The sequence below is a fragment of the Equus caballus genome, chromosome 3 (genome assembly GCF_041296265.1).
Source record: "Equus caballus isolate H_3958 breed thoroughbred chromosome 3, TB-T2T, whole genome shotgun sequence".
Taxonomy (NCBI): Eukaryota; Metazoa; Chordata; class Mammalia; order Perissodactyla; family Equidae; genus Equus; species Equus caballus.
Window position 1 is genome coordinate 35,255,391 of NC_091686.1, and position 12,048 is coordinate 35,267,438.

The window sequence follows — 12,048 nt, forward strand, 5'->3', positions numbered from 1 at the left end:
GGGTCTGCACTTGGGGGCCATGTCCCTGGCAGGCGGTCGGGAGGACAGGCAGGGGGTGTGGCTCCCTAGGGGCTAAGGTTCGGGGGCCCAGCTCCCCTGGCCTCTTGCAGGAGGGGCTCAGCTACAGCACCGGCCTTCCTGCCCCATCAGCCCTGGGGGAAGCTGAGACTGGACTCAGATGGCTCCCCTAGGACTTGCTTCATCACAGGCCTCCTTCTGGAAGGCAATGGAAAGGACAGGCCAGCCTGCAGCTCCGCTGCACCCTGGAGCCTGGCGTCCATGGCCAGTGGGGTCAGAGAGCGGTCAGAGGCGAGGTGGGGATAGTGGCTCCTAACAAAGGTGTCTGAGGCTGACTGCTTCTCAAGGGGGCAACCCGCCCAGATCACAGCTCCCCCTCGAGTGACTGCTTGTGGACACTGCTGCTGGCCCAGCCCTGTGGAGGCTTCAAGCTCAGGAGACCCGGCTTCTCCTCAGAGGAATGGACCAGAACATAGCCCTGCCTGGGGAACCAGACTAGCAACGGATAGTGGAGAGCATGGCAGGAGTGTGGCTCGCTGACCAAACGCCAAGACATTGGCCAGCAGGTGATTTTTCTTGGCTTTTAAAGGCCCACGGTGACTTGGGAACAGCAGGGGTCAGTGGCACTGATGGTGGCCCCAAGTGCCATTCCTGGGTGGGTGTTTCACAGGAAGTCCTGGTGCCGATGTCTAAACAGCTCCGTGCAATGCTCCAGCATTCGAGTGAGGCTCCAGGTTCGAGGGCTGAGAGCACAGGCTGGGGCACCAGGCAGGCTGCCAGGGAGGCTGTGGCGCACCAAGAGGCAGCAGTGGGGGAGAGGGGCTGCCATACGAGGACCATAGCTGGGGTGGCAAGGTTTCACATCAACGGAGTCCCAAAGACCACCCCAAAGGCCACTAAGGCACCTGTGGGCCCCAGAACCGGCCCCATCCAGACCTGCCCCAGCCGAGGGATTCCAGGAAGTGCCCACCCTGCCAGCCTGAGGACGAGGAAGGAAGCGAAAGGCACCAACGCCCAGCAAACCTTTGCGGAAGTTCCAGGGGACCAGATGTGGTTCAAGAAATAGGATGTGCTCTGGGAGAGAGAAAAGCAGGCCAGGAGTGAGAGCACAGGCTGAGGGAAGCCAAGGCCCGCAAGGGCCCAGGAGAGTTGGCAGGACCAGCTGGCAGGGGGCAGCTCTGCTCCTCGGAACATCACAGGCAGGACAGCTGCCCGACAGCGCCCCTCCTGGCCACTGTGTCCTCTTTACGGGTGACCCTGAAGCCAGCTGCTTTCTGAGTCGGGACGGCCTGGGGGGGGTGCACACCTGCAGCCCTCAGCACAGGGAGCTGCGGCAACTGCAAACCAGCCCCCTACGTTCAACATTCGCAGCATGAAACCTGCCCGTCAAGGCTGCTATAGATGCTTTGAAACATTTTATTTAAATTTTTTTAAAGACAGCAATAATTTATGCCATGAACCGAACGAGTACTGATGAGTGCTTTCTGGCTGGACCCACCACTGGCCAAGCCCACCCCGACCAGGCCCCCGAGCTCTGCCACTGCTAGGGGCGGCCCTGCCTGAGGAGGGCTGTGGTCAGCTTTGGAAACACGACAGTGGGGCCGAGGCCAGGACCGCAGGCAGGAGGAGGCCTCTGCACCACTGGGGAGGCCTCAGAGCAGACCCAGCCGCTGCAAGTGGCCGGGGGCTTTGATATTTCTTCCTGGTTATTATCAAAGGGAAACCGACAGGCTGACCAGAGGAACCCGGGAGAACGGTGAGGTGACCTGGGGACGCGGCCACTTCGGTCCTGCGCACAAGTGATGCCCTGCAGCTCATCTCAGCTGCAGCGTTTGCCCCATCTCTCCTTCCCTCCCCTGCACCAAGACCAAAACTGCTTATTTTTGATCGTTTTTTTAAAAAATATAATTTTGTAAATGTTCCATAAAAATACTATTGTTCCTAATCAAACACAGATATTGCAATAGGAAGAGTAACTGCTCTGTCTTTGCTCTATAAAATGTGAAAAGGTCATCACACCAGATAATATAGAAAAAGTGCCAGGATCTCCAGGTATCACAAAGCCAGTACCAAGGGCACAGGGGGAGGTGCTGCCAGAGGCCGGGTGGGCAGCTCGGACCCCTCCCACGCTTCCCTGCTCAGCAGTGGGTCCTCCCGGCATGGGGAGGACATCATGGCTTTGAGACAGACAGACAGCCAGCTGCTCTCAGCCCCCACAGGCCGGCACTGCGAGGGCCACCTGCTCAGCCTGAAGCACCGAAGAAACCAGCGACGCTCGGCCAGGAGCACAGGCAGCCGTCCTTTGACGGCGAGGGCACCGTGGTCTCTGCCGGCCTCTGGTAGGCTCGGGGACCCCTCCTCTTGCAACAACGGAGGCTCCACCTGGCCCACGAGGCGCGGTCCCATGCAGGCGCTGGGCCGCACAGAGCCAGCACAGCCCTGTCCCTCGAGGCAGGAGCGCTTGGTCCCGGTGGCTGGGCTGCGCCTTCAGTTCTCCGAGAGAGACAGGGCCAGGGCAGCCTGGAAGGCGGCCTCCTCGTCGATGCTGTAGTCCTGGAAGACAGAAGTGGAGTGGGCCAGGGGAACGCAAGGGCCGGGCGAGCCGGCTGTGCTGGCGGCGTCTCAGAGCTACCTCCTCTGTCCGGTCACCCCAGACTAGCGCTACCACTTCCAGTCTCCACACCTCCCTGCAGCACGACCCAGGTCACAGCCCAGGCCGAGTCCCCAGGGTCACGCAGCAACTGCTTGGTGGGATGTTGAAGTGCTGCCCACGCGTGGGGGCAACATCTGGCTTCTCCCAAGGTCTTTATCCCCCGAGGGCAGCGCGGGCCGTGCAGCGTGTCCCCAGCAGACAGCTCGCCCAGTGACCGAGGCTGAGTGGGTCTGTGAGGACACGTGGGACGAGAGCTGTTCTCTCATCTCAGAACACCGCAAAAACAGGGTTCTGAGATGAGCAGAGAAGCCAGAATCTTCACAGCCTCACAATGAGGACCCGGGCAGACAGAAGTGCGAGTGATTAATCTCACCAGCCCTGGCGCCCAGAGGCTGGAGGCTGGAGGGGGACTGGACGGACAGGACGGACAGGGCGGGGAGGGCAGGGCTGACCTGCTGCAGCTGGAGAGGGAGGGAGCCGGAGGTCCTTCCATGGGATGAGAGTCCCTCTAGCTCATCTCCAACAGGCACCTTGAGGGAGCCTGTCACCCACTAAAGGTACCAAGGCACTCTCTGTCCCAAGGCCACCGTGCAGGGCTGGGGATATGGTGACCCTGCCACGGCTGCTGTAGCTGTGGCTGCCTCTCCCGGAAGGGCTCCATGTGAAGTGAGCTCGCTGCCCGGTGGTGAGGGACCCCGCAGAACAAAGGGGCCGTCACAGGACTGCTCTGTGCAGACCCAAGGTCCCGAGGCCCCTGGTGTCCACGCGGACCTGATGGCCATAGCACCCCACCACAGGAAGCTCCCACAGGAGCCAGGGGAGCCTCTGCGTCCAGCTTCCTTTTTGCAGCCGTTGGGGCTGAGGCTGCTTATGGGTAGGGAGACACCCACCACGAAGGTGTCGTAGGAGAACTTGTGCCGGTGGAGCAGGTGCTGTAGGAAGTTGGCGCTCCTGTAGCTGGGGTCGCCCCAGGGCATCGCTGAGCAGATGGGGCACACCTGCAACAGGGGCGCTGGGTGAAGCCGCGCTCGGGGCTGGGAGCAAGCCCTCCACCCTGGGGTCCCAGGAGGGCCACCTGTGGGCGGACAGTGGGACCCAGGCACCCCTGGATGCAGGGGGCAGGCTCCGCGGCAGGCGCAGGTGCTCACCACGCGGTTGGGGTCGCTGCGGTGGTTGTCCACGCAGTGCTTCACCAGCTCCTGCTGGTCCAGGTTGCGGGCACCGCAGTAAGGGCAGGTGAAGGTGGACCTGTTGGGGATGGCGCTGCGGGGGTGGGGAGTGTGAGTGGTGGCCAGGCCGGCCTTGCCCACCTTCCTGCCGCCTGCCCCGACCCCATCACAGGCTTGCCGTGCCCTCCCCTCTGTGGGCTCCGGGCCACGGGCAGGAAGGAGGCCCAGCCAAAGTGCCAAGGACTGCGGCTGCCATGGGCACTCTGCTTCCCCCCGGCACACCCCACTGCGACTGCTCTGGAGCTCTGCTCGCCACCCAGTCCACTCCCAGTCCCTCCCCTTCCCCACGCGCCTGTGCAAGCAGGGGAGGACTGCCCTTCCACCGCCTGCCCTGAGAGGAGGCGTCTGTCCAGCCCCAGGATTTCTGGGGGCCAAACTTCCTGCTGGGAGGTGGCGCCTGGGCCCTCCTCAGGGTCCCCTTCCTACAGGGTGGCGAGAACCTCCACAGAGGGGATGCAGCAGCCCCTCCTACCTCCTCAGGGTGGAGCTGCACTGCCCCCACCCAGCAACGCAGGCCAGGCGCTGTCCCCACAAGGGACAGGGACCCTGAGCACCCCCAGCAGGGTGGCCTACCTGGGGATGGGCTGGGACGTGGGCACCACGGGGACGAACTTGGGACAGTTGGCCATCTGCTCCTGGACCTTCATGCAGGAGGAGATGTGTACCCTCATCTTGGCCAGTGTCACCTGGGAAGAGAGAGGTGGGGGATGGGGGTCAGTGGAGGCCAAGGCCTCAGGTTGCAGAGGGCGAGGGAACGACCAGCAGGCAGGGCAGGTTCCTGGAGGCCTCTCTCAGGGGCTGCGTGTCCCTGCTAGAGAAGAGACGCTGAGGGAGGGAGACACAGGCCAGGACCCAGAGGGGCCGCCAAGCTCCGCCCAGCAGCAGGTGCTCACAGCTTCAAGGTGTGGCAGTGCAGGAGGCAGGCGTCCAGCCACCAGCCCCGGACAGGAGCACGCCCTAGTGGGGCCCTCGGGGAGCTGCAGAAGGGCAGGGACGGTCCATGGGGGACCAGGAAGGGCATTTATCCCTTCCTAATGGGAGCCAACATACAAAATCCTTTTAGACAGCTCAATGTCTGACAAAACTCCTTACCGAAAGTACCAAACCAAACTGGACCCACCCCAGCACAACCTTCTCCTCGGCAGCCCGAGTCATGCATGCTGGCCGAGGGGGAAAGCTGGCTCAGAACAGGGCAGGGGAAGGGAGCACCGACTCCGGAGAGCTGGCGCGGGGACCCTCGGGCAGATGCAGGTGAACGACCAGAAGGAAGAGACGGGGTAAACCCTCCCTGGGGAGTGGACGCCACCAATTCTGCCATGTCACCAATGCCAAGAAGCTGGGGTCAACATCTCACAAAAAGAAACCACCTCGCAGAGCCAAGGAAGTGGCGAGGGATGGCCGAGGAGGGACGACTGCCTCCATGAGCGCATGGGGCCCTGTCCCCAGGGTGAGGCCTCTGGGGCAGCAGGAGAAGGTCCTTCCAATAGCAGCCAGGCTCCCAGCTCTGCCCAGGGCTGGCGGACACTGGGAGAAGCCCGCCCCCCCAGGCCCGCCCCGTGGCCCTGCGTACGTGTGCGAGTGGACAGAACCGAAAATGCTGCAGCAAAGGGCAGGGCTGCCTCGCGTGTGAAACTCCAGGACTCTGGTCTGCTCTACTCTCTGGGGGAAGAAGCCTGCCAGGGAGGGGGTGGCATGCCAGCTTGCAGGAAGCCACAGCAGCCCCCTCACCATGGACCTCAGGGCAGGCCCTGGACATTCAGACCTTTGACCTTTAGGACAAAGCAACCAGGGGTTGCTCCCTTTTGTGCCAAGTTGACGGAACTTGTTAACCCGAGACAGCAGAGTCCGACAATGGAAATTCAAAATCAGCTCCCGGGGCTGAGGCCTCCCCACCCCTCACACTGGGTGTAGGGAGGGTGGTGGGTGAGCTGTGGGGGTGAATGGGGGGCACTGAGAGCCACGATGAGCTACAGGCGCCCAGCACACCAGATGCTCTCAAGCTGCCTGTGACACACACCGTACCACCATCATGGCTCTCCCCTCAGCGGCATGGCTTGCAGTGGACAGGTCACTAGGGTGTCGAGGCTGCATATAGGGTGGGTTTCAGCTTAGACCGTGTCCCTGCATTGGCCCCAATACACATGAGCGACCCAGAGCCCAGGCCAGGCAGTGGGGTGTGGGGACGTGATGTGGGTGGGGAACCTGCAGCCATAAGCGGTGAGCAATGCGGTGGGGGAGGGGCCTGAGAGGAGCCACAGGTCCCACAGGAAAGACAAGCAGCCGACGCCCAGTTCCTCTGCTGGACAGCAGGACTGGGCCTGAAGCTGCCTGGCCAGAGCTCCCACCCGGCCTCAGGATAGCCTTGTGGGGCAGGGTACCTTCTTGTTGCAGCCCCGGCAGGGTGCCTTGTAGGACGAAAGCTGCTTCTCCACGTGGGTGGCCTTGTCCACCTTCTTGGGGTCGAAGGGCAGGCGGCACAGCGGGCAGAGGGGGGACGGCACCTGCAGGCAGGGCTGGAGGCACTCCCCACAGAACCTGCAGGGGGTGGGGGACATGAGCCTGAGGGCCGCCGGTCACATGGTCCTCGCTAACCACCCTCTTGCTCCAGCGCACGTGAGGCAGCTCCCCAATGGTGTCAACAGCAGGCTGCTAGAGATGGTCACTTGTGTGCCCAAGTCCCACTGGCTGGATGGCATCTCTGACTAAAAGATGACCGGGGTCCCCTCCCCGCCATGCCTCTCCAGGACCTGTGCCAACCCTGGTCCCAGCGAGGGCTCTGGCTGCAGTAGGTCTGGGCTCAGCCTGCCCATCTCACCACTATGCAGAGATGACAACACCTCAGGGGGTTAAGGGGACGCAGGGACAGCACAGGGGGACCCTGGAGGCCCTCTACTCACTGAGCCCTGAGGAGTAAAATCACTAACGATGGTGGGAGAAGAACTGCCGGCCGTGGGGCCCAGGACTTGTGGGACAGGGTAGGGCCAAAGCTGGCAGGGTAGTGTCACCAGCCTTGGGACAGTGCCCCCTCCCCAGGCAGGAAGGGCTCTGGCTTGGCCTGAGCAGAGGCTTGGTGACAGAAGGGGCTGTGCTCAGGCTCTTTTCCGCCGAGCAGTGACGATGACGGCCCTGGGCACCCGGCACCTGAGGCTCCTCGCTGCCCTGAGCTCCTGAACTGGTCCTTGAGATGCCAAGCTGCGAGGATGGCTGGCTGGCAGGATATAGGTACTAGCAGTCCCGTGTGTGCGGCCCCAGCAGCGACACGGTGCTGTACTTAGACCCACCCCCACGCTGCAGAAGCATGCTCATCGCTTGGGCGGGAGGAGAGGCGATCAGCAGGGGACACCAGGCTCCAGAACTCCCAGTGGGGAGCAAGAGGGAGAAAGAGCTTGAGCACAGGACCACCTCACTCCAGCTTCATAGGAACTGCCGTGGGGACTGCTCAGCCGCAACGTGGGACTGGGGACGTGGAGACACTGAAATGGGGCCTCCACAGCCCCAGAAGAGCATCCTCAGCCACAGGAAGGGGATCAGGCCCACACCCACAAGAAAGGTGGCAACTTCACAGACTGCAAGAAATCTGCAAGAAATCTGGGTGCGCACAATTCTACTCCTACCTGTGCATTAGGCAGGCTGGGCCGTGGGTGGGGACAAGAGCTGTATGGGACATAGGGGATGTGGGAATGTTCCCAAGTGTACAGAAGACTCAGCTAAGCTAAGGGATCAGCGTTCTCTCTGCCATCAGGAGATTTTCACCTCCTTCTCAAGAGAAGGCAGCTGAGGGCGATCCAGAGTCCCGCCTGCTAGGCCTCCTCCTACATGCTGGCTTCCGGTGCAGCCGCCACCTGGCTTGTCACTGCTCGTGTTAACATTTGCAGAGAGAAGGCCCAGCTCAGCCTGATGCCTGAGGCCCATGAGAAAGCAGAGTTCCGACACCCCTCTTCCTGCAGCATAAGGAGGTCGGCCCACTTGTCACCACCTCCCCCGGTGAGGGCTCGCCAGGCACCACCCATAAGCATGCACGGGAGACACCCACGCACCCACCCCTTGGCGCTCTGGCGAGGACTCCAGGGCTGCCCCCCTCATGGACCCCAGGACCTGATTAGCCGAACAGCCAGGGGAGGCCTCTTACTTCACCCCATCGCTGGAGGAAAGTGCTGGCAAGAGGGTCAGACCTGGGAGGTCACATGAAAACCCACATTAGGGCTCACAGCAGCGCCAGCCACAGAGCCAAGAGTGAGAAGAAGCCAGTGTCCTCAATGGGTGACGGACACACAGAACGCAGCCTGTCCCCATGTTGGGCTACTGCTCAGCCACAGAGGGAGGCAAGTGCTGAGCCACTACCACTCGGATGGCCCATGAAAACGTGACACTCAGTGAAAGAAGCTGGTCACAAAGGGCCACACAGTGTGCAATTCCATTTACACGAAGTGTCCAGAACAGGCAAATCCACAGAAAGCAGATCAGTGGCTGCCAGTGAGGGGTGGGTGGCATGAAGTTTGACTGCTAATGGGAACGAGGTTTCTTTTTGGGGTAAAGAATGTTTTAAAATTGACTGTGGTGATGGTCGCTCAATGCTGTGGATGTACTAGGAACCCCTAAGTTGTACACTTTAAATGAGGAAACTGTATCTCAGTGAAGCTGTGGAAAACACACACAGAAGAGGCCACAGGAGCCACTGGGGGATGAGTCGCCACATGAGCAGAAGGCAAGGTCCCAGACAGGCCTCAGGAAGGGTACATCCCTGGGGAAATGCACAGAAGGTTGGAGTGAAGGGCGCCTCCAGAAGGAGGAGGCAGGGAAGCTTCGGCATCTTGAGGAGGTATCCACAGCCCCCGCATGACCCCTGGACTTGCCTGCCCACCCCACAGTACTGCCTGTCTCCGTGTCATGGTCCCTGAGGAGTCAGAGGCAGAACCAGGTGTCCATGTGGCAGCCCAGCTCACGGCCTAGTTTCCAGCATCATCACCACGGTGTGCTGAGAGCCGCAGCAGACGAGCAGTGCCCACTTCTCCAACAGGAGGTTTCTGCCAGCGTCCGCCCAAGGGGCTGGTGCCGAGCAGCTTCTCAGCTGAAGGAGGCAGCTGAGGAGCTGAGGAGTCTGCTCTCCCACGCCAGACTCATGGGTACAGCTGGAGCAGCCAGACGGCCGCCACGTGGACTCCCGGCTACAGCGGCACCACCAATGTGTTTCACTCCTGTCCTGGCCTCCTGCAGACACAGGTGCACTAGGACGGGCCAATGTCTCAGAGAAAGGCAAGCAGGCCAGGCCCTGGGCACCCAGAGCCATCCCAAGCAGCAGAGGCCAACTTTCAAAACCTTTTCCGGGCGGTCTCTCAATCGCTCACGTCCTGGCCCAGCTGACTCGGCTCACCCACATGCAGATCCACATGAGCCGCCTGTGGGCCCAGGCCTCTCTGCGCCCTGACCAAGGCCTGCGCTCTCGATGGCCAAGCAGGAAGTGACAGAAGCTCCTGAGGCCTCTGGGATCCCACCCAGGGAAGCCAGCTTGTTGGCCTGGGTGCTGGCAAGCAGAGGGTTGTACAGGCTCAGTGGTCCCCAGGGTCTCTGTGGTCACTGCTGCAAGAGTTCAAGGTGGTGGGGCCGCTGAAGGGGGTGGGGGGAGTGGCTAAGAGGCCGGCCCAGGCCTGATTGCCCAAGCTCAAACCCTGGCTTTGTGGTGACACTCAGGAACTTTACTCAGCTTCTCTGTGTCTCATTCTCCTTGCACAAAAAAATAATGACAGTACCTGCCTCACAGGGCCATGGCATGCAGGCAGTACTCGGAAACCATCTACTTTACCACTCCTCGTGGTTCCCCTTAAACACAAGCCTTTTAATTTTCATGACCTCTGTTCGTTAACAAACTGCAAGTAGAATAGTTAGCTGGAGGGAAAAATGTGACAACACGGACTGGAGGGAATAAAAGAAAAGATATACAGGCCAGAGGCAGCCTGGGGCTGAGCCCAGCCCCAAACAAACATGAGCTGGGCGGAGGGCCCACCAGAGGGTTAGAAACAGCCCTGAAGCTTCTGTTCTGGATGCGGCTCACTGCTGCGGATGTCCCCAACCCGTTCCCGGGAGCTCTTCCACAAGCTAAGCTGAAGGGCCTCTTGCCCCTGGGCTCCTGCTCGAAAATCCTCTCCCTGGCCCCTCTTCTTCGGTCCCGGTGCTAGAGCAGGGGACCCGCCCCATACGAGGCTGTTCTCACCACCAGAAATTCTACTTTGTGGAAGGAAACTGCTGACAATCAGGTGGCCATGGAGGAGAAATAAGCAGACCACCAGCAAACTTTCTTTGAAGGAAAGGCACGAGCCTTTGAACCTGTGCTCATGTGCACACATGCCTTCATGACACTGGACAAGGGACTCGGGAAAGTAGGAGTCAGAGACAGAATAGCCAGGAAAACCAGCGAGGAGATCCAGGGAGAAGGTCTGTTTAAGGCAGACGCTCCAGAAGAGGCTTGCGCAGGACCGTCTCACCACCAGACCAGGGGTCAGATTCTGCCGACGAAGGCAGGGGGAGGGGTCAGACTCTGCCCAGGAAGGCAGGGGGAGGGGTTTGCAGGAAGTCATGCTTTCGCAACAGCTCTGTGTGGCTCTGCTCTCTGAAAACCACATTTTAAGAAAAGACTTATTTGGAGAAAAAAAAGATAGAATATACAAGTTTGTGCAGACCAAGAAACTGGAAACGCTGCAGCCCAGGGCTGGGTGAGTGCTGATGCCAAGGGGACACCACCCAAAGCTGAGGAAAGGATTTCTTAGGCCCAGGACAAGCCTTACAGGTCTCTCACTGAGGGACTGGGAGAGGCAGAACACACCTCCAAACACCCACTAGTACGTGCTTACAAGAAGGAGGTCCTGTCAGGCCCTGCCAAAACATCAAGCAGCATGAAAGAGCGAGAGGCGCAGTGCCCTTCAGGACAAGTCGGCAGTGCTCTCCTGGTATGGGTTAGCACCTGTGCTGCCTGACACCGGAGGAAGGAAAGTGAAGGCTTCCTGGATCCTGACACTGTCCCTGCCACCTCCCTGGGTGCAGAGTAGTCACACAACTAGCCAGTAGTTCCAGCTCCCTCTTTGCATCAGGAGCCTCCTAAGTCAGCTGCTTTTGTTTGCAAAATGTTCTGGGACCTCCTACCAGCCTAGGTGAACCTCTAGCCCAATTCCTTGGAGTGACAGCCCCGACGCCTCAGCAGCTCTGCTGGCAGCCAAGCCCTCCTGCCCCCTCTCCTCCCCCTGCTCATTTCACTCCAGCGCTGTATTATTCAGCCACTTGGGAGAATCGGAGAGCAGACACTCTGATTTTGGTTCCCTCCCAACCAGGCTGGCAGCTCTGAGAAGACTTGAGTACAGCTCTCAGCTGGGAGGAGAGCCACATCCTCAGGTTTCTGTTCCTAAAACACCCCAGTGGGCCCTGGTGCAGCTGGAAACCCTAGCAAGGTGCTTGGCATCTAGTCCCCTGAGGTCCAGCCTGCCTAGCTGCTCGGTGATCCAAGTGGCCCAAGTTCTCCATCAAAAGAAAACAGCACCAGATCCAAACAAGCCCCTCTCCTAACTTTAGGGAACTCCTCTACTCTGCAGTCAAGACAAGCAGACAGCGGTCTGAACAAAAGTTGACAGCAAAACCCACAAGGCATTTATTTACAACTGCCGGCCCCAGTCTCCAGGAAACCGAATCGAAGGCGACTGGCGCAGAGGTCGCGCCTGCTGCCCTCTGGGTACCTGGGGAGGCCCGCCGAGCCGTCAGCAGCCCCGAGGACCTCGAGGCCCGGCAGGGCTGCAGGTCGCCCCATGTGCCGAGCGGTTGGGAGGGGGCTGGGCTAAGGCTGGAGAACGCGCCCAGAGGGCAGGGGCGGCCTGTGCAGGGAGCCCGGCAACCCCGGGCCCCGCGTCCTCCGGGCGCCGTGGCTGAGCCGGGCCGCCGACCCCTCCCCTCCCGGAGGCCGGCGCACTCACGTGTGGCCGCAGCTGCCGATGGCCACCGGCCGGTGGTAGACCTCCAGGCAGATGGGGCAACTGTACTGCGCCTCCAGGCCGCTGTCGCCGCCCGCGGGCCCGCCCGGCGGCTGCCGCTGCTGAGCCGAGGCCACCAGGCTGCGGAACATCGCCATCCCGGGGCCAGGCCCGCCGCCACCGCCTCCCCTGTCCCGGC

At 61.0% G+C, this 12,048-nt stretch overlaps 1 protein-coding gene across 1 annotated transcript; it reads right to left on the minus strand.

Annotated features, from left to right (window-relative positions):
* Nucleotides 1-1,416: 1,416 nt before the first annotated feature.
* Nucleotides 1,417-12,039, minus strand: RNF166 (ring finger protein 166). Its single transcript, XM_023637501.2, has 6 exons — nucleotides 11,853-12,039; nucleotides 6,279-6,435; nucleotides 4,474-4,586; nucleotides 3,820-3,934; nucleotides 3,562-3,669; nucleotides 1,417-2,571 (listed from the first exon to the last, which is right to left on the minus strand). The coding sequence occupies exons 1-6, from the start codon at nucleotides 12,005-12,007 to the stop codon at nucleotides 2,506-2,508; spliced, it is 714 nt and encodes a 237-aa protein (XP_023493269.1). The 5' UTR covers nucleotides 12,008-12,039; the 3' UTR covers nucleotides 1,417-2,505.
* Nucleotides 12,040-12,048: the final 9 nt, after the last annotated feature.

Coding starts and splice junctions, on each gene's coding strand:
- RNF166 (XM_023637501.2), bottom strand. CDS start 12,007: ATGGCGATGTTCCGCAGCCTGGTGGCCTCGGCTCAGCAGCGGCAGCCG. Junction 4,587..6,278: donor GCCGGGGCTGCAACAAGAAG/GTACCCTGCCCC, acceptor CTCTCTTCCCAG/GTGACACTGGCCAAGATGAG. Junction 2,572..3,561: donor TCTCCTACGACACCTTCGTG/GTGGGTGTCTCC, acceptor TCTGTCTTCCAG/GACTACAGCATCGACGAGGA.